Source organism: Simochromis diagramma, unplaced genomic scaffold, assembly GCF_900408965.1.
Source record: "Simochromis diagramma unplaced genomic scaffold, fSimDia1.1 OVJJ01000216.1, whole genome shotgun sequence".
NCBI lineage: Eukaryota > Metazoa > Chordata > Actinopteri > Cichliformes > Cichlidae > Simochromis > Simochromis diagramma.
Window position 1 is genome coordinate 6737010 of NW_024386883.1, and position 22584 is coordinate 6759593.

The 22584-nt window shown below is 40.4% G+C and overlaps 1 protein-coding gene across 2 annotated transcripts; it reads left to right on the top strand.

The window, feature by feature from the left end:
- The first annotated feature begins 1754 nt into the window (after positions 1-1754).
- smg6 (SMG6 nonsense mediated mRNA decay factor) lies at positions 1755-22519 on the top strand. Of its 2 annotated transcripts, none has more exons than XM_040031926.1 (19): positions 1755-1883; positions 4014-6393; positions 6534-6726; positions 7110-7220; positions 7400-7524; positions 7974-8052; positions 10621-10731; positions 11017-11232; positions 13066-13127; positions 15405-15550; positions 15951-16064; positions 17730-17904; positions 18469-18688; positions 18865-19044; positions 19246-19410; positions 19500-19644; positions 19815-20059; positions 20175-20256; positions 20376-22519. In XM_040031926.1, the coding sequence occupies exons 1-19, from the start codon at positions 1793-1795 to the stop codon at positions 20504-20506; spliced, it is 4971 nt and encodes a 1656-aa protein (XP_039887860.1). In that variant the 5' UTR covers positions 1755-1792; the 3' UTR covers positions 20507-22519. The 2 variants fall into 2 exon arrangements, with proteins under 2 accessions (XP_039887860.1, XP_039887861.1); XM_040031927.1 differs by having other exon boundaries at positions 7418-7524.
- Positions 22520-22584: the final 65 nt, after the last annotated feature.

Sequence of the window (22584 nt, forward strand, 5' to 3'; positions counted from 1 at the left end):
TTAGAAATATGCCTTGTTAATAAAAGCATTCAGTCCAACCATTTTACTAGTTGCCAATCAAATCCAGGCTACACCATGGACATGTTGGCAGTCAGTCACAGGGCTAACACACAGAGAGGAAACCACACACTCTCATATTCACGCCTTCGGCCAATTTGGAATCACACTTACACCTGACAAGCATGTCGAGTGTGGAAGAGAGAAGGCCAGCCGACCTGAAGGTTCGAGCCCCCTCGCTGTGAGGCAACAGTGCACCGCCTTGTCGTGATCAGCACAAAGAAAATAAGACAGCGCCATGACAGTGTAGGAAAATCCTTTTGCTAATAGAAAACCACAACGTAAATCTGAAAAATGAAGTGTGTGCAGATCACTGTGTTAAAAAAATGTTTCTGATTTCTTAAAAGTTAGATTTTCTCAAACAGCCGTATGATTGCTTTTGGATTTGGGTTTAAACTTAAGTGGCTATTTGACAGAAGTAACTTCTTTTAATTTGACACATATAAGAGGCCACATTCCTGATTACTATGCCAAAAAGGTGAGCCAGACACCTTGGATAAATAATTTAGTGACATTAGAGAGGAATAGTTACAGAAAATAAAGTTTAGTTTGCCTCTGGATTAAAAAAAAATGTGTGGGAGACTCCACGAAGGACAAGAGACTCTGGCCCTTTAATTTGGTGTTGCTAGGGAAATGAAGCTGTTTACTCTAGCATCAACCACACAGATGATCTCTGCTTAAACTGTACACATACTACCTCATATGCAGATGACTGCCCCCCCCCCCACACACACACACACGTGCACACGCGCGCACACAGAGCCCCATCTTCATGTATATTTGCTTTGGCTGTTCCACATTACGCCTTCTCTTCACATTTCCCCATCATGCAGCTTGCAAGTTCACATGGAAGCTATCAGTAGAAGGCGTGAGAGAGAAGAGAGTGCATTACATTCATATAAATTACTACAAAGTAGTTAGGGGAAAGTTTGTTGGGCCAATCAGAAGTATAGGACGAAAGGACAGTTCGGTAAAAAAAAAAAAAAGGAAATAGATAATCAACCCTGACACCTAGTGGTCATATATGAAAGTCCTGTGCTGCCATGTATGTTTGACGCTAGATACGATCTATATGTCTGTTAAAAAATCTTTATATAACTTGTTGACCTGTCTCTTCCACACAGGCCTCACAAGTAGGTCAATGCCTACGTAAAATTTACATCAGAATGACTTCTATAAAAATGTGATAAATCTATCTATCTATCTATCTATCTATCTATCTATCTATCTATCTATCTATCTATCATATAATAGAAGGATTTTCACTATAAAAGGCACATCTTATATGGTTTATGTATAAATATATGGTATATTTATACATAAACCATATGTATATGTTACATTATATTTTAAAGCAAGCAACCACAAAATAATGGTTTAAATGTGTTTATGTCATGTATCAAATGTTTTTATACAGATTGTTGGTAAGTAACTTAAGCTAATACAGTAATGAAACTGCCTGACTGATTTTTTAAAAAATTTAGAACCACAAATTATGTAAAAAAAAAAAAAGTATATATATATATATATATATATATATATATATATATATATATATATATATATATATATATATATCGAAAATTTTGTTATTCATTTCATTGCTTGATTAAAAATATGCACGGGTTGATGTCACTGTGAAGGAACAGTACTGCTGGCTGCAACGTCACCCGGTTAAGATATTTGAACCAGCGGGGCCACCGTATTTGTTGTGTTTGTTCGAGTGAAAGCAAAGATGGCGGCGGAACTGGATAGAGTGCGAATCTCAGCTGCGGAACTCCGAGCTGAAGCGTCGAATTCAGTCAGCGTTACTGAGTGTCACAAAGGTGAGAATAAGTTAATCGGATACGTGTAAAGAACAAATTGCTGAAAGAGTCTTGAAATTCAAGCGAAAAAGTATCCCAAGTTATCTGAAAGTGACCGACGGGAGTTACCAAGTTTGTATCTAGCTAATGTTGTTAGCTAGCTAGCCGTGTGCCTGTCCTCTCCATAGTCCCGCGCTGCCTGTTTTAAACGCCCCCTCTACAAAACGCTCGTCATAGTCTTGTCACGATTTAGTATTTCTACTTTAAACATTTAATCAGCTCTTTCTTACGCGTAATGTCTGCATTTAAAGTACGCTACGCTTTTTTTTAAACGAGAACGCTAGACTCCCGTTGCGGTTAAGTTAAACGATAGTTAATGTTACAGAATTCGCCAACTCTTCCAACCGTAAACTTTAAACTTGCACATTGCAGCTATTAAGAAAGACGTCAAAAGGGTGATGCGGGTTTCTTAGTTTTGTGGGAAGTTTTGTGGATTTATCTGTACCTGGTCATTTCCGCTCATTCCTGCAAGGCGGATTCTGTTTGACAAACGCTATGAGCAGGTGGCTGTGTGTGAAACTTACATGATCACCATGATATCGGCCGACATCAGCCTGTTAGCAAGAAGACAACATTTACTTTATTTTGCGCCTTTTAAATGTTGAAAATCTAAGCGACGTTTAATTATTTTTGACATAATACAAGTGTAGTTATTTCCCGAGGAAAAAAAACAAGTACAGTATGCAGAAAAACAAAATAGCCATCCATCTATTTGTTTTCGCTTATCAAGTTCAGTGTTGCGGTTGGGCTGGAGCCTATCTTGGCTGTCACAGGGAGAGAGACGGGATACACCCAGGTCGCTACTCTATCTATAAATAAACTAACAAAAAAGTGGATAAATTGTTTCTTAAATGTTTTATCTGCGCAGAATTTAACAAGTGGTGCATCACTAAACAAAAAGAAACCTCAAAACTAAACATATCAGTGCTTTACAATATGTTCATAGGAAAAAAAAACCTTTAACTGATAATGGTTTCCTGTTATAAGTGAAATATTAACTAGAACAGGCAGGGCTAGAGAGAGTTTGAGGTTAGTCTATGGTTAAAGAGCTAGTGGGAGAAGTTTGCATTAAAGGCTTCTTGGTAAAAAGGTTTGTTTCATTTTCAGTAGATATTTAGTTAGTTTGGGGATAACATATATCCTTTCTGAAACAAGCTGGTCAGCGACCATGTGGCAGCCGCTGTTTGTGAGGGGGGGTGAAAAAAAAGTGTATTCCCGAGTGGTTGCTGGAAGTGGCTAGAAATTAGTCACGAAAATGTATAAGATGGTTCACGAAAGAACTCCTGGGGATTTCTTTGTTTTCTTGCAGTTTGCTGCGGTCACCAGTAGTTTGCATTGAAAATGCCAGCTTGTCTGCAAACACAAAGTACTCGCCAAGCAGTAGGGAAAAAATAAAATAAAACTTGTGTCTTAACTCTGCAACCAGTATTTTTCAAAAGGTGAAAATAAAACTCTGAGACAAGCTATTGGCACGGTGCTAGATACCTGAGCAGTCACAGTGAGGTTTTTGGTCCAGCAACTTCCAGTATCCTGTTTGAAAACCAGTCAGGAAAATACGACTGGAGGTTGCCAGTTGGTCGCTGATCAGTCTTTTGGCCTGGGTGACTGATGCCTCACGTGAGTTCGTATACTGGATGTACAAAAGAAGTTTGCATGCTTTAAAACAGTTAATATGTCCAATATAAGCAAGCTCTAAAAACCACCGTATTTCAGGATAGAGAGTTGCTAAATGGTACTAGGAGGATGATGGGACTAACATGGCCAACTGCACTTGACTTAATAGTCCTTGGATCAGCCTGTAAGTTAAACTTTGTGGTTAAAAATTAGCTGACAAAGGAACTTGTAAAAGTTCATATCGGAGTCGATGTATCTGATAACAAGTAGTACTTTTCATACAGGGCCGACTGGACTAAAAAGCCAGAGAGACCTTCCTCACATTTATGGTGTACTGACCCATTAGTTTGACATCTTTTATAATGTCACACACTACATTAGCTCTGGGTTTTGTAGGACTTAAATGCTTCTTTGGATTATTACCATTACAGTGGATTACAGTCCATTAAATATAAACTTAATTTGTTCTTTCTGCAGAGGAACAACAGGAGCATCACACACACAAGCAGCACAGAAGGCGTGAAGGAAAGCGTCCTGATCTGCAACGCTACCAGCCAGTTCCTGGACATGGACGACGTAACCATGACAGTGAGGGAGAAACTGGTCAAAGTGAGCCCCTAGCTGCCGAATCACATGAGCATGATCAGCCATCCCAGAGTGAAAAAAAGGCTGTGTCTGGGGAGACACCTTTGGAGAGACAAGGGTGGACAGACAGTGGGACAGGTACCAATAAAAAGGATGAAGACAGGATGAGAGGCGATGGTGGTAACAGTCAGAACTGCAGAAAAGGGAGACATGTGCAGAATAAATCAGATACAAATGATGAAAAATTGTTTGTTGAAAAGGAAAATGAACATCAAGAACCTGTAGGAGCAGCTAAGCCAGCAAAGAAAACCCGAAAACCAGACAGAGAATTTTATCAACCTGGGAGTAGAAGAAACATTCAAGGGAAGGACAGTGGGGCTGGAAGAGAACAGGATAAGCCTCCTAGAAAGCAAGAGCAAAAAACCGAGCCAGAATCTCAGCAAAGTACGAGGGAAAGTGGAGTGGACATAAAAAACTCTATACAGAAGCAGAGTGGAAAAGATAAAAGAGTAAAAGGCACACAAGAGAGTGCAAAGGTGTTTACTTCTAGTGAGGCAAGTAGAAAGCAAGGAAGCCAAGATGTGGAAACACCTGAAATACCCGTTGATGCTTCAGTGGAGAAAATTACTAGCAAAGTTGAAAATCTCAACATACAAGAAAAGGATAAAGTTGAATATACAAGTCAAGATGCTGGAGAACTAAGTTGCAAGGGAAGGGAACCAACTGACAAGAAAAGGCGAGGTCAAGGGTCAGGAACCAAAGATGAGGAAGAAAAGTCAGAGAAGAAGAGAGAAAGGGGAAACCGAAGGAGGAGAGGCGTGGAAAAGACTCAGGACTCCAGAAAAGAAGATGAGGCAGGTGATCAGGGTAAGAATAATCAAAGGAATACTGAGAGGGAAAAAGACAAGAGAGCTGTAGAAGCAGACGTCGAGAAAATGGATAAAGCAAAGCAAACACACCAAAATAAAGGAAGAGAGAACTGCAGAGAAAACCGAAGTGGCGAAACCAACAACAGCAGATCCAGAGATGCCGAGAGAGATGCCAAGACAGAAAAAAATGTAAACAGAAATCGATCCAATGCAAATGTCACAACACCAACCTCAACCTCGAAACGCTATTCCAAATCAGATATTCGGCGCTCACGTAATCGAACTTACAGCAGTAGCTCAGCGAGCAGTGTGACCAGCCTGGATTATCCTGGACTAGGAAAGGATGTGGAGAGTACAAAGTGGTCACATTCTAGAGACAACAATAAAAAGGGGGCTCTTGTTGGTGGAGAAGGACAAAGGCATCATTTAAAAAGTTGGACAACAAATGAGGAATCCTCTACAGAATCACTGGAAGGAAGTGAGATGAGTGACAGAGCAGACGATAGGAGGAGGAAGAGAAGAGGTGGTGAGGGCCAGTTAAGTAGAGAGAGACAGAAAGGCGAACGAAACAGACAAAAGGGAAACAAAGGTGGGGGTCGAGGAATCCTCAGGGTCTCGTTGGAAAAACAGTCGGACACCTCGTCACATAGTGGGGATGCACAACATCGCAAGGAGGGCCCCGTTCCTCGTGGCCGAGGTGGGGGCATCCTGGTACTTCCAGCCCGGACAGATATCTCTAATTCACCTGAAGTGGGGCAAAGGCTTCTTTTTGGTGGAATTAGAGGTGGTGCAGCTGGCAGGAGTAGAGGAGGTCGAGGAGGAGGAGCAAGGCGACTCTGGGATCCAAATAACCCAGACCAAAAACCTGCTCTTACCAGCAATCAGTCCTCACAGCATTCATCTCTTCAGCAGTCTGTATATCTTCAGACAGGTACAGGATATGGACAGCTTCATTTTCTGGACACAGATGATGAGGTAGCAGGCAGCCCTCCAGTCACGCAGGGTGAGCGCTTTCGATCCCAGCAGGCTTCTGCCATGGCCTACTACAAATTCCAAAACTCGGACAACCCGTATTGCTACCCTGTGCCCTCCAGCGGCCCACATAATCCTAACACCAACCAGCGCTATCCATTTCCTTATCATATGGGACCCTACCAAATGGCTTACACTAATAGCATGTATCCAAGCCCTGGTGTGGGTCAGTTCTGCAGTAATTACAGGGGATCAGGTTATTCCCTCCCGGGTGCAGGAGGCAGTGTAACATTTGAAGAGGCAGAGCAACACACCAGAGGGGAGCTGGGAAGACTGCTGAGGGCTGCAGATGCACAGGAGCTTCAGCTCAGTAATCTGCTCTCCCGGGATAGAGTGAGTGCTGATGGACTGGATCGCATGGCCCAGCTCAGGTGAGCATTCAGGGACAAAGCTAGACATTTTTCTGTTTTTGTGGTTTGTTGTCCTAATGCCAGTTATTTGTCTCTGTGACAAGTGAGCCAATAATCTAGTTGAAAAAAGCACTATCATGTTGTTTCCTTCCATTTTAAAGAGCGGACCTTCTGGGGATATATGAGCAGGTCATCCTGACAGACATCGAGTTCTCAGACTCTCAGAACGTGGATCAGGCTTTGTGGAAGAATGTCTTTTACCAGGTCATAGAGCGCTTCCGGCAGCTACTCAAAGAGCCCACCTATGACAATGCCCCTCATATCAGAAACAAGCTCCTTACACTGCTTGATGAGGTAAGGAACGTGTTGGAAATTTACATAGGAAAAGGTTTCCCAAGAAACATATCTAACAATCACTTGGGCACTTTTCTGCCTGTATGGTTTAGATTATGGGTTCATTCATAACCCAAAATTAGTCTGTGTATCACTAGATGACGCAAATTGTATTTGTTGCCTAAATCAGGGACAAATTTGTTTCCAAATCCATTTTAGAGAAGTAATTCATGTAATTTTAACAGAGAAGAATAAATTAATAATAAATATAAAATCTTGTTAAACTTTTACTTCCTTTGCAGGACTTTATGACTCTTGGGTAGGGAGTTGAGTTTGATTTCATAATTAAGGGGGAAAGTTCTTCTAATTTTTATAATATTTTTCTATTCTTTTGTGTTTTACAGGGCGAATTATTCTTTGACGCACTACTTCAGAAGCTTCAGACAGTATACCAATTTAAGTTAGAGGATTATATGGATGGCATGGCTATCAGGGCTCGTCCATTACGCAAAACGGTAGGGAACCGTTCCTTTTAGCTTTTCTGCTTCTGTAACATGTTCAATGTTGTACTGAATACTAAATGTTCAAAATGTAGTGAATGAGTTTCCATTGTACATGAAAACATCCAGTAAGTCACCCTGATTTCCATGTTACAACAAATGTTGCGACAATTTCTTAATTTTTTTTTATGTAGCGAATACATTTTTTTCAGGTGAAGTATGCACTCATTAGTGCTCAGCGCTGTATGATTTGTCAGGGTGACATAGCACGTTATCGGGAGCAAGCCAGTGACTCTGCCAACTATGGCAAGGCTCGCAGGTAGGCTTGAATTTGAGATTTCTCTTGGCATTGTAAAATTTCTGGCAAACATTCAAGAGTGTGGGATGTGTCTTGATATTCAAATTTGAGTTTGAACAAGTGAGTAGACTGATATTTTAAAAATCTGACAACTCCTGAATTAACGAATGAGGAGTCACAACTACCATTTCTATTTCTTTTTTTAAGCAGTACAGATGTTTTATACCCGTTTTCATGCAGTGCAAGTGGCTGATCATTTCCATTGTTTCTCCCAGATATGCACACCTACAGTTCTAGACTGGTCACTATACTTTGAATCTTTGACTTCTTTAGATGTTTCAGTTATTATATGCTAAAGACATGATAACTTTTTACCTATATGTGACAGATTACTTAAACTTTTAAGGTAGAAACTGAAAACGTTTGTCTCTTTATTGATGTGTCATGACTGCTTGTTTACTTTTCCACAGCTGGTATCTGAAGGCCCAGCAGATTGCCCCAAAAAATGGACGCCCGTACAACCAGCTGGCTCTGCTGGCTGTTTATACAGTAAGTGATATAGATCAGACTCTTAAGTATTGAGAAACTTCACTTTTTTATTCTCATAGCTCCGTGCTTTGACACATTCATTTTGAAGTGGTCCTAATCCTAACTAATTTATCCTACAGGAAAGTTTTAAGTTCAGATGCAACTCTTGTAGGTTGATGCAATATTGAATGAATGGTGTTTGAGAGTTATTCCTTTTAATACAATGTCCAAATTGTAATGGTTCAAAAGAATTAATGAAAGAAACCCCCATTTATAACTGCATAGCAAGTCAAAAATGTTCTCTATGATGTAGGCCTTGATCTTTACTTGTCAAGGATCAAAGGAAAAAATTAATGACTAAACGCTTAGAGCAGGGGTGTCCAAACTTTTTTCACTGAGGGCCACATACATAAAAATATAGGAGGGGCTGGGTCACTTACTAGAAATTAGGTATATAGCCTTAACTTTAGTGTATTAAAGTTAGAAAAATCAATTAAAAGTGGTCAAATGTGTTATATTGTTGAATATAATTAAAGACAAAACTGCCTTCATCACAGCTTTCCATAAATGGATCTTTACTGATTTATTCAGAAAAAGCTTTGGTGGCTCATTCTCAGAACAGCAGCCTCAGATTTCTTCTTAGACAGAAGATTTACAGTACAGAGAAAAAACAAAGGGGAAAATGGGACGGGTACATTTCGAGTTTGTTATTAAAGTTATTAGGCTTAGCAACACACCTATTAACGTTCGTTTGAAACGGTTATCGACATTAACAGATTGAACTGGACTTAATTACAGGAGTTCATATAATTTTAGTAAATTTTTCTGGTGAGTATCAGCTGCGCTGGGTATGTAAATCGGGCCATCCAGCTGCGGTGCTCCTCCGACGCCCCTTGTGCCAAAAATCCAGACAAATGTCACTTGATTAAGGAGCAAATTTTTTACTCACCTTAAGTGGGAACGCCATTGCACTCAGTGGGAGCAGTGATGCTGCACTTTGGACCGAAGGATGGCTGGCAGCCAGGTCTGGATCATCATAGACACCATTCCTTTGTGTGCACCTGCCATAGCTGGAGCCCCGTCTGTTATAACTCCCATTGTCCCATTTAAGTCTCATTTTGTCAATTGAGTCTGACACAGCTTCAAAAATATCCATACCCGTTGTTGTGCCTTTTAGACTCTTAAGATCGAGCAGCGCCTCTGTAACTCCAAAGTTCTCGTCCACTCCCTGCAACAAAATTAGCAGCTGTGCGGTGACTGTGGCATCAGTGCTCTCATCGCATGCGATGGAGTAAAAATCAAAGGCACAAGCTTTATCAGACAGCTGCAGTTTAATGTTGGCTGACGAGTCTTCAATGCATCGCACAACTGTATTCTGGACATGCTGACGTTGTTGAAGTCCTGCACTTTTTCCGGGCACATTATTTCAGCGACTTTAACGAGGCCGTGTTTTATGAGGTCTCCATCTGAAAAAGGCTTGCCATGTCTTGTGATGAGTTGGGCGATCTCATTGCTGGCTATTGTAGCCTTTTCCCAGACTTTTTGAGCACGAAAAAAATACTGTTGCTGACCCTGCAGGAGAGCTACCCTTTGCTTTACTTTCTGCTCTCGCTCAGCACCAGTGTAGGATGCATAGGCCTGATGTTTGGTTTCATAATGACGTCGTACATTATACTCTTTCATAATTGCCACAGTTTCAGTGCAGATCAAACAGACACACTTCCTCTTGAATTTTTTGAAGAAATATTCACTCTCCCACCGTGTCTGAAATTTTCTGCTCTCACTTTCTACCTTTCGCTTCTTTGGTTCTGCCATGTTTAGTAACTTGGGGTAAATTTCTTCTGTGATTGTCCTTTTTGGTGGAGCAACTGGCTTGATCAACAGTAGCTCCCCCTGGTGTTAAACCTAAGACGTGCAATACACTCAAGCAAAAGTTGAAGTGCGGGCCATATTCTATTCTATTTATAAAATTTCTTGCGGGCCAATTGGACACCCCTGGCTTAGAGGATTTATCCAGTGTCCAACCCCCCAGTATGTATCTGAAGCAGAAAGACAAGGTTTCAGTTTGCAAGGTAAAAAAAAGAAACCAGTGGAGCTGTTTATATTAAACAAAAACACATAAGGTGGTTAGTCATAAAATCATACTGATGATGTAGATGTCTCAAAAACTTGTGTATCAAATTTGATACATTTGGTGTTACATGCCTTCATATTCAACCAGCTGAATCTAAACTCATTGGAAGGCAGGCCTCTGTATTTGATCATTTCTGAAACCCTAAACCTTTGGCTACTTCTGTATCTCCCACAGAGTTCTCTCAGTCTTGATGCCCTTGGGTTAAAAATGAGACCTGCTGTAATGTAGTATTTCAAATTGTAAAGCACAGTACCCTAATAATGGAAAATGCATTGCTGTACTTAAGTTCAGGACTCCTAAGGGTAGAAATGTTACAGTTTGAATTAAGTAACTGGATTTGTCTTTTAGTGACTGTACGTCTGTTTGCATGTCCCTGAAAATGGGGAAAATATAACTGTGTGTGTGTGTGTTACGTCCCTCTTCTTATTTATGTCTTCTCCATTTCTAACCTACAGAAGCGGAAGTTAGATGCTGTGTGTTATTATATGCGTAGCTTGGCAGCTTCCAATCCCATTCTGACTGCAAAGGAGAGCCTCATGAGTCTTTTTGAGGAAGCCAAGCGTAAGGTCAGATACACGTTTCATGGACATTAACTTTTGTCAGATTTCTACAACAGAAAACACTTGAGATCACATCAAGTAAGATCTCAAGAACTTAATTTGAGAAGAACTGTCTAGCCAGTAGGGATTCATGCATAATTATAATGCCAGTTTTTGCCACAGGGTGTTTTCTCACCCCGCCTAATAGACCCTACAATAAATTTGCTTAATAAATTGCTTTATGAGAAAAATTAGGACTTAAGGCACTGCAAGTGTTTCTTGTTGACAGACTGTTTTTATCTTTTTTTGTAGGCAGAGCAGCTTGAGCGAAGGAGGAGGCAGGAGCATGAAGGAGGCTCCAGGGGTCCAGCAGTGAGAGGAAGAGGAAGAAGGGAGGAAGGCGCACGTGTGGAGATCTGGATTCGCCCCAGTGGACAGGCAGCAGCACCTTCCTCTCAGAGAGGAGGTAGTGAGTCCAGCAGAGATTCTGAACAAGATGGAGAGCTGGGCAGTCTCAGCGTTGCTGACGTAAGTCTCTGTGTCTATTCCTTAATACATATCAGCTCAAAGTCCTCTGTTTTTCCTCTGCATACTTTTTAAATTTGCACAGCAGCCAGACTTTGGGTTCCTTGAAAAAATAACACCGTGTCTGCAGACATCTCCAATAAGGTTTTATTTGTAATCCGATGTAGTTTTTCCTCTAATTTATTTCCTCTCATAGAGTCTATATGAATTTGTTTTGGTGCTCATTTATTCCCTCTGTCATCATTTTTTCGTTTTCCCCCTAGGCTGTCATTCGGTCGATGCATATTTTCATTTCATTTTCATTTCCCTGCCTGAATTGAGTAATGTCTTTAAACCTCTTTGCTGTTTTTATTTTTATTTACATTTTTTGCTCGCAGTGAAGCACCATTATTTATTAATTGAAATTGGTATAGACAGAGTATTGCTATTTCATCATTTATCACAGTGCTAGCTGAGAGAGTACGGTAGATTAAACCGGGTCTATGAAAGCATATTATGAGCAGCTCATAAGAAGAGCAGCAGCGGCTCCAGTACTGTCTTCGGCTGCAGGAACAGTATTGAGTAGCTGGACTCCAAGCACTTTTTTCCCAAATTAATAAATAATTGGGTTCAGATCACGTATATTAGGGTTGGGCGATTGGACAAATATATCGACTATCATTTTTACAAGGGCGATTTATTAATTTATTTCCCCATCAGTAAGTTTGCTAATAATGATGGAGCTAATAGAAGCAGTCAACAGGTAAAAAATAATAATAGTGCTCTTTCATTTGCAAGTAAATGCACCCTCCTCAGAGTGCACCCAAATGCAGCGATTCATTTACTCAAATTCATAACAGAAAGAAAGAAAGGCAGTAGCCTATGTTCAGAAAAAAACATTCAGATGGTGGACACGTACATGCTCATGCAAGTTAGTCGTGTTTGAGTCCTTTGCTCGCACTATACGTCTGCACAAGCGTCACACCGCTTTGGTTATATCCTTAGGTTTACCTCTGTCATCTGGTTTAAAGCCAAAGAAATCCCAAATTAGCGACTTTATATTTTTTGGGGCATATAGTCCATGTTTAGACTTCTTCTGTGTTGTAAACGCGCAAATCAGTCCATGCATGATTACATTGCTCCGCCCATCAAAAAGTCTGCGCATGCGCAAATATATCGCCCGTCATCAATTATTGGACTTACGATTGTCGGGTGTAAAACTTTTATATATTACCCAACCCTTATGTATATGCAGTGGCGCACAGAAAAGATAAAGACACTATCTGCTTTTTCTACATTATTTACAGTGTAAAACCTGGGCTATTATGCTGACGCTGCCTAGTCAGCTGATGTAGGTACTGACAAACTCCCTGTAACTGCAAGGATGATGAAGCTCTGATTTAATTTACAATTTAATATTACACAGCAAAAAATATGCTGTTATAATTTATTACACACCTACATTCCAGTATCATTTATATTATGATATATCGGCTGTAGCATCAGAAGAAGCAGGAGCAGCCTTTTTCTGTTCCCATTTTATTTTATTTTTTGGCCTCCTCCACATAATCAGTCTATTATTTGTCAGTGGACACTGTTGAGAGCCATATGTATCCTCTTTGCTGTCTCTTAGTCCCATTTCTTCCTAACCCTATTGTTCAAAATACCAAGCGCACTTAAATGTTGACGTCATTTCAAAATGTGCGTCGTCTCTGGATGAAAACATGTTTTCTTGCAATGTGTTGCACTTGTGGATTAGTAACTAAATAAAACTGTTGCACGAACATTAGTAATCCTTTCCCCCTTTCTGATTTGGCCTTGTCTTTTTTTTTTTTTTTTTTTTTTTTTTCTCTACAGCTCAATAAGAGATTCATTCTGAGTTTCCTGCATGCTCATGGGAAGCTCTTCACTAAAGTGGGGTGAGTCTTTCAGCTCTTAAGTTCATAGACTGACTATGTTTAAAAGAATGATGATGATGAAAAATAGCACTGAGGCTAGCCCAAGAAAATGTGCTTGACTAAAATGTTGCCTAGGCTTTAACCAGAAGGTCAATCTGCGTGTTTTGTAGGTTAACTAAATTAATCAACAATATACTAGATTAACTAAATTGACTGCAGTGCACTAAGTGCACTCTACCTGCTGCCTCATTAACATTAATTAGTTCTTAATAAACAAAAAGGTAGTGTTTGTAGCAAATTAAATGATTTAACATTATTTCGTAATAATATGAAAACTGCATATTTAGATGATTTCTGAAAATAGAACTATATCAGCGGGTGAGCACTATTATGGAATAATGCAATAATGCTAATGGCGCTCTTGATCTGAGCAATAAATTGGATAATTCCCATTATGTTATAATGGCTTCTGTTTTGAGAACCAGGATGTAGCTGCTGCCTTTGGCAGCGGCTGAAGCAGTCAGAGCTGTGTGTGCCATTATAAAACAATTATTACTGAAATACATCAGTTCACATGTTTTCACACTCAAAGCCTCAGGTGTCTGCATAAAATAAAATTCTTTATTTAGACCAGATATTGAGAAATTCCTCTGTTATAGCAGCCAGAATGTCAAATACATAATATAAATAGAATATAGTAAAGTGTCTACTAAATGAAATGCCTCAAATACAAGAAATCCAACACAAACGGAGTGCAGGCAAGCAGTGCAGATGTCAGATGGCATTAAAGTGGGTCAGTATAACAGTGGAAAGAGTGGTCAATATAATAATGTGACTTGGTGTGTGGAGAATGTTGGGTGTTGTGACAGCACAACGTTAAAATAGAGATCGACAGAGCACGTGACTTTCGCGCATTACATTGTAGGTAAGAGTGGCACCAAAATCAAAACACTGCATCAAGCGCTAGCATTTCCTGCACCGGTAATCATTCATTCTGCGGTTTTAATCCCTACTTGCATTTTATTTGCCCCAAAAACAGTTATGTACAGAACGACGGAGCTGCCCAGCTTTCGTCACGCACATATTTATTATTATATGGTCCTAAGTGTGAGTGCATACACTCACAAAATGTTTAGTAACTTCAGATCCCTGCAACAAGCCCAGGTCCAGTTTACTTCGATTGGACTATTCCATTTCACAGCTGTTGTTAAATTTTTTCCTTTATCTCCTGTACAGGCCAATGCAATCTATTTATCGTTTCAGGTTGTAGTATTACACAACATTTTCAGATCTAATAGAAATAAAATGAGTGTTTTGTAATTCATTCAATGTATTGTCTTTATTTATAACTGGCATTGTTTCATTCTATTATAGCCTCTTACAAGAAAGAGGCAAAATTGTATTCCATTATGCTTTATTAGCTGCTTTGGTAAAAAAACAAATCAACAATGCAAAAACAAAACAAACATTGCAAAACAACATACTGGAAAAGTTATTTATCACTTGATTGCTTCAATACAACACTTGGGCACATATATGCCTGACTTTTTGTGGCTGTTTTGATCTCGCTCTCTCTCTTAACCAAATCTCGCTGTGGTAGCAGCTTTAAACTCTGTATGACCCAAGTTGATAGAGGGTGCCCAGTCTGGATCGCATTCCAGCATTTTGTAGGCTGGTTTTCCTACAAAACACAACAAACATTAGCCCGCAAAGCCACAGTGAACAAAGCAGCATAGCGCAACAAATTCAATTCAAATCAATATGAGACTTATTTGTAAACTACATGAACAATTATGTTATGATAAATTATGTAATAACTACAACAGAAGACTTACCTTTGTGGAAATGCTTGGAGCAGACTAACATGTGAGCTGGAGTGTTCTGGGACGTTATATTTGGTCTTCGAATGGCTGCAATCCAGGCCATCCGTCAGCTCTTTGTTACTTCGGAAACACGGCTTGAACAATTTCTCTTCCACGACGTAATCCGATTAAAAAAACAAAACAAAAAAAACACACATCTCTTTACCTGTCGGCTAGTACTGCTTGCCACTCGTACCTACAATCCTTTGCGGTTTTACCCCGAAATGACGTCACATTTTCAATCTCTATAAAGTATTAATGTGAGCGAGCAGATGTAGTACATCCTAATGTAGCCAAGTTTCTATTTCGACTGAATAGCTCCGTGAGCTTACAAAAGCATATCGACTCAGAGACTACTACATACTGAAAACTGTATTTTTCTGTTTGCCTCTGTGCCAGTGACATATCATTGGAAATGTGTGTCTTATCTGTATAGCATGGAAACGTTTCCTGGAGCTGCGACCCGTGTTCTGCAGGAATTCAGGACGTTGCTCCAACACGGTCCACACATGCTGGGAAGTACACACATGCTGCAGATCATCACCATTAATATGTTCGCCATACACAATGCCAACAGCAAAGGTAATATTGTGCACAACCTAATGATAATGATGATGATAATGATAATCATCATTTTCAAATGTCAAGTTGTTTGTGGTAGTAACACTGGAGGTTTATTTGCAGTATTATCAGAAATGGCTGGTAAAAATAGTTTTCATGAAGCTCTTAACATGGACTTTATTTGCTGTAAAATTTGACTCCGTTTATTAATATGTTGGCATGTTTGAACACGATTAAGTTTAGTGACCACTGCAGACTGATTCTAACTGATTTTAACATACTTTGATTCTAATCTTTTCAATTCATGTCTTTTGTTATGCAACTGAGCATGGAGTTCTTTTCCAACTCAAATATGTATAGACCCAAGCCGTGGTTTCACACAAGGCAGTGATAAACGACTGTTTGAAATTCTGTCTTTCAGGTGAAGAAGGAGAAGTGCGATCTGTTTTACAAGAGCAGAGCACTGCCCTGGGTCTCGGTATGTTTGCACTGCTGGTGCAGCGCTGCACAGAACTTCTTCAAGAAATTCCTGCAGGTATTCACGCTTTACACATCAAGCTTTTGATCAACAGCATTTTTTTTTTTCTTACAGTTCAGCCACAATATTCATATCATAAACTGTTCAAATAAATTAAAGAAGCAATTTTGAAAACACATCAGATCACATTGTTTGATGGAAATGAAAATTCTCAACCTGCAGATGACTGAATTCAAAGACCCTAAAAATCAAGGTGAAAAAAATGATGTGCAGAAACTCAGATGGAACTCTGTTTTTATGGCCCTCACATGCTTCTATAACTGCATGACGAGATGTTGGGAAATGCACCTAATGAGAGTATGGATGGTCCTCTGGCGGATCTCCTTCTAGATCTGGAGCAGGGCATCATTGAGCTCTTGGACAGTCTGAGGTGCAGCCTGGGAGCATTGGACAAACCGAAACATGATGTCCTAGAGGTGTTCAATTGGATTTAGGGCAGCCAAGAATGAGGGGCTCCAGTCAGTGGTCTTAATTCCTTCATCCTCCAGGAACTGCCTGCATGCTCTCACCACATGAGGCCAGGCATTTTCATACACCAGGAGGAACACAGGACCCACTGCACCAGTGTAAGGGCTGTCACATGTGCTCAGGGGGAACCTGTGAAAAGCACAGGGTGCCACTGGTGGATCTGCCAATTCTGGTATTCTGTGGCAAATGCCAATTGAACCTCATAATGCCAGGCAGTCAGCACAGGGCCTACTAGATGAAATCAAGACCTCAGGCCACCCCCGTGAAGTCTGTCTCTGACCAGACAATCAGAAACTTTCACACTAGTGGTCTTCTTGAAGTAGTTTTGTAGCTCTGGTAGTCCTCATCTTGTTCCTCCTTGCACAAAAGAGCAGACACCGGTCCTGCTGATGAGTTAAGGACCTTCAACAGCCCTGTCCAGCTCTCCTAGAGTAACAGCCTGTCTGCTAGAATTTCTTGAGACTCTGCTGGGAGACACAGCAAACCTGGGAAGTCTGCATAATGTAGTACCGTCTTGGAGGAGCTGGACTTAACTTTGCAACATCTGTAGGGTCCAAGCATTGCCTCATGCATCCAGCAGTGACGCTGACCAGCTAAATGCAAAACTGATGTAAAACAGTCAGAAAAGATGAGGAGGGAAACATGTCTGTCTCCACCTGTAAAACCATTCCTGTTTTTGGGACTTATCTCATTGTTGCCACTTTAGTGCACCTGTTGTTAATTTCAAGACCACCAAAGCAGCTGAAACTGATTAACAACCCCCTCTCCTACTTAACTGACCAGATCAGTTACGTACTATAATATATCTGCTAATGCCTACTATAGAATTAGCAGGTAAAAGCATTCAAACATGTAGTCAGCCCTGTCTCCCTTCGTCTGTTACTTATCTTTAGACAAAAAAAGTTCAGTTACGCTGATAAATGCTTTTGGAAAACTTTAAATGAATCCTAAGATTTTCTTTAACCTTCTGTGAATAGTGTAGACTGCAAAGTGAGATGTGGTTTGCTTTTGGTTGGACTTGGGTCGCACCATTACACTTGATTGAAGATGCATCTTCATTTTTACAGCTGTGATAACATTTTGTAAATTTTATGTTTGGACTTTTTTCCACTTCTGAAATTGCCCATAGTGTTAATTTCAATTGTTTTTATTTGTGTGATATTGAAGACTTCAGTTCGAAAAACTCTCTTTCAGAACCAGTCCCAATGACAGATGGAGAGGAGGAGGGTAAAGCGGAGGAGATGGAGGGTCTTGTGAGAGTCTCTGCCTTCCCACTAGAACTAAGGGAAATGCTGCCAAGCATCAAAGTCTGGTCTGACTGGATGCTGGGACACCCAGACCAGTGGAACCCACCACCATGCAGTATAGAGTGCGAACTTTAACCTACAGTAAACTTTTGTTATTTTTTTTTCTCCACCTGACGGCAGCAGCAGAAACAAGTTGTAAACACATCACTTAGATGACCTAATAATACTTATTAACTTTCATACACCAGCAACAACAGAACATCGCCATCCAAGTCATGTTTCTGGCTACCAGGAAATATATTTAGTTTCTAAATTGTTGCCACTCTTTAAACAATATAGTTACTTTTCACAGTGTGATAATGACCAGGTAGTATACTATGCCTATTGCCGCCACAGTATACTATACTTACAGTATACTTATTATTATTATTCCTCGCCCCCCCATTGAACTTCAGCAGGTCATCTTCAGCATTTCTGCCCTATACAATGAGGTGCTGCCATGTTAGAGGCTGATTAAATATTTTCAAAAAAATAGCCAGAAAATTCAGATTTTGTACCTGATGTACCTAATAAAGTGATCAGTGAGTGTGAGTTTTAGGACCACAAATAGTTACTGTTTCTTTAAATTTACTGTTTAATTTTTAAATTCATTTTTATTTTATCCCTTTCTCCTCCTTTCTTTAAAGTTGCAGCCCCAATGTCTGGCAGTGCCTGGCTGATCTGTGTAACTTGCTGGCACACGTGGACCATGGCGAAGTACCCCTGTACAAAGTGGATAGTGAAGAAGGAGAGGGGGATGAGGAGCTTATGCTGCTTCAGTTGAAGGAAGACCGTCTGCTTGCTGGCTTTGTACCGTTGCTGGCTGCACCACAGGAGCCATGTTACACAGACGGACACACTGACATGGTTAGTGGAAAGGAGAGCTGTATTTCATTACATCATAACTTAAATGCTTAAGTTAAGTTCACTTATTGGATATTCCTCTGTTTAGTCTTCTGTCACCTACTGAGTGCCAGGCTTTGTATTCACGCTCATCATCTGCTTCTCTGTCATGTGCATAAACCCCAAACTTCTTTCCTCAGGCTATAGCAGCAGATTGTAAGAGAGTTACTGTGCTGAAGTACTTTTTGGAGGCTTTGTGTGGACAGGAAGAGCCTTTGTTGGCTTTCAAGGGAGGCAAATATATCTCTGTGGCAACTCCTCCTGCACCTAACCACTCAACAGATACAAGAAGCAGGCAGGATTCTCTAACAGAAAAAGAGGTGACTTTCTTCTCCTACGCATCCTCCAATAATCCTTCCACTTCTTCACTCTCTCCCTCTGGTCTTTTTCTTCTGAGAGCCTGATTGCCTTTCACGCTTTTACCTATATTAAATTTATGTAAACACTGGAGTTAAAATTTCCAGAGGCTGTTGAAACAAGAGGTAGAAAATGTCTCATTATCGTCTGCATCTGTTTAACAGGGAGATGATGTCATACTCGAGGCAGTGTCTTCTCTCTCTGCATCAGAGGAAGAGGAAGTTGAGGAGGCCGGAGACAGCGAGAATGACATCAGAGAGCTCAAGGCACGACGCCATGTCCTCGCCAATAAACTGGCACAGCAACAAAAGCGAAGGGATAAAATAAAGGTAAAACAGGCTTTCACGTCCTAATATAGTAGAGTCTGAAGTTGTCGCAGAGTTGAATGTCATGTAAAATATAAATGTGTGTGTTCCAGGAGGTGCTGCAGACTGGCGGGCAGTTGGAGCTTGAAGTGAGGCCTCTCTTTCTGGTTCCAGATACAAATGGATTTATTGATCATTTGACAGGGCTGAAGAAACTCCTGCAGTGTGGAACATACATAATAGTTGTGCCACTCATCGGTAAGAATAACAAACACAGACAAAGAGAAGAGGAAATGAATAAAAGCAGGTGGAGGAGGATTAGCTTTTAGTTCAGTGACATTTAAAATGATAAGGATTCCACATACATCAGCGTTTCCATGTAGAAATCATATGTATGCTCATGACATGGTCTGTTTTCTCTCTGTCAGTGATTACAGAGTTGGATGGCTTGGCTAAAGGCCAGGACAGTTTTGGTGGAGGAGTGGAGTCAGGAGGGCGCAACTATAGTGTCAGTGCGGCCCATGTGAGGGCTGTGCAGGAGAAGGCTCGGATGGCGGTGGCTTTCTTAGAAAAAGGATTCGAAGCCAGAGAACAGTGCCTCAGAGCTCTAACAAGCAGAGGAAATCAACTTGAGTCTATTGCCTTCCGTAGCGAGGATATGTCTGGGCAACAGGTAGAAACCCAGATTAATTAAATACAAATTAAAGCCTGTTTCTTTTGCTTAGAAGCAAAGGTTGGCTTCTTAAATCTACTGTTTTTTGCTAACTGAATGGTCTCTTCCTTTTCAGGGTAACAATGATGATATTATTCTGTCCTGCTGTCTTCACTACTGCAAAGACAAGGCTAAAGATTTCATGCCTCATCAGAGAAGTATGTAGCATTAACCTACCATTTGCTCCATGTGTGCATTCATATTTCCTCACATTCATGCAGATGCATTAAAAAGTGTTTATTTCTTACTCCTCTCTGGCTTCCTGCTTCAAAAACAGATGGCACCGTGAGGCTTCAGAGAGAAGTGGTACTCCTCACAGATGACCGTAACCTCCGTGTCAAAGCTTTGACCCGTAACGTACCTGTGCGAGACATCCCTTCTTTCCTCAGCTGGGCCAAAGTGGGCTGAACCAGAGTAAGCCTAAATACAAGGAACCCAACTGCTGAAGTCTGCTTGTCAGTCAGCCAAGAGAGAAGACACACTTGAGCGGAGGAAGATAACAGGGGACAGGAAATGATAAAGAAAGTAAAGAACCACTTCTTATGAAAAACAAGCAAATGTAGAGAGAGCAGAGTGGTTTCAATTAGCTTTTCCCCCTTGTGACAAAGTAAGTGTGTGTATGTGTGTGTTAAGATCAGAGAGCTTCCCCGGAGAGAGGCAGGAAAGACTTAAGTCTCAGAAAGGCTGGAGTGGAAAGGAGGAAAAATGGAGTGAATTGATTTGTAGGTTGCCCTGTCCAGCCGCAAACCTCTGCTCCTATTTATCGTATGCTCTGCAGGCAGTGTTAAAATTTGAATCTGATGATAGAATGAGCCAGAATGGGGGAAGAGTGTCTATGGTCATTTAATTGATTAAAGACAGCATCACTGAAGGCCATAAATGGCACTTGTACCCCTCTCTGAGGGCCCAGGCTTAGATAAAGCTTCAGCCTAAACAGCAGAGCTAAGAGAATGGCAGGAGGAAATGGCCACAGCTGGGTGGTCTGTGTCAATACAGTTAAAAAAAAAAAAAAAAAAAAAAAAGCAGCTGATATTAGGTGGGGGGGTTAATCAGGAGCCTTCATGCAAACTCAGCACTTCCACGGAATCCCATGCAGATATGGCATTTCCTGCTAACCCAGGAAATGCTTGATGCCTGTTTGGTATCTTGGGTTATTCCTCCAGATTGACACTAACAGTTTTTGTTTGGTTTTTTTTGTAAAGTCAACGGCAACATCGGATATGGTTTAGTTTTCTGTTTGTACTTTTTTTTTTTTTTTTTTTTTTTTTAACCTGTTGTAAAATATGTTGTTCTTAAAAGCTGTTAGCTCTGATAATAAACATCTGCAAAGTTTTCCTAAAAAGATCTGCTAATTAAGCAAATCCAGTTTTAATTTAAGTCAGGGTGAAAATAGAGTTATAAGTACTCCGAGAGCATCATTTTATTGATCAAACATCAGCACCGACTCGAGCCGTTGAAGACAAATTAGACGCTATTCTGAAATGCACATAAATCTGTGTGATGGAATTTGTGCTACAAATATAATGGGAAGGGCTTTGATTTCCTGGCACAAAAGGGGAGTAAATAAAAACTCAGACATCAGAAACCATCACCCTTTTTGTCAAATTGTCATTTTGTTGCTTTGAAGGGTGGATTTGTTTGTTTTGTGTTAGGTTTTCAGTTCTAGAAAATAGGATTTCATTTAAGTGGCATTTGGCCCATATATGGCTTTAAACAATATGAAGCGCAGGATTACAAACGCTCGCTGACCCGGCCCATCGTGTCATGCTCTGATCCTTTGCAAAGACTTTGCAGAATTTTTATTATCAAGAATAGACTTGTGAATTTATTTGTGCTGTTTTGTTTAAACCACCGCAGCAGGTTACGATTTCAGTAGCTTTCCTCTCATTACATTATTTGTATAGTTAGTGTTCTTATTTTCAGTGTGACTTTGCCTTTCAGTTTACAATCACGCTTTTCTAGTAGCTGAAATACATAAACATAGGTTTCAAAATTACCATGAAAATCAGGCAGCAGACATGTAACAAAAAAACAAAGAAAAAAAACAGTGTTGTGCTTTTTGTTGTAGCTTTAAAAGACAGTCTGGATGCTTTAGATTTGTATTTGTGTCACAATATATGTCAGAAACTACACTTATTCATCATTCACTCATCCCAGTTCAGATCTTTGGATTTAAAATGTTATTGGACTTCTTTCCGTCTTCCATCGCTCATTGACGTTTATGTATTTGTATGAGCTGTCTGCTAGGTTTACTCGTCTTTTTCAGACCCTCTGTTTTGGTGCTGCTGTAGTATTAAGTGCAGCCTGTTGTGTTAAGTGGGCATTGCTGCTGTGTTTTAGTGTTGGAGCAAATGTAGTGCTGTAAGCAGCTTAACTCAAATGACTTTTCCCTTCATCTGTCATTAAAAATGTTTTAAAGGCTTTGTTTTCACCTCATTGGCGAGCAGATGAAGAATGCCAGGATGTAGAATATGTTTTTCTTGGCC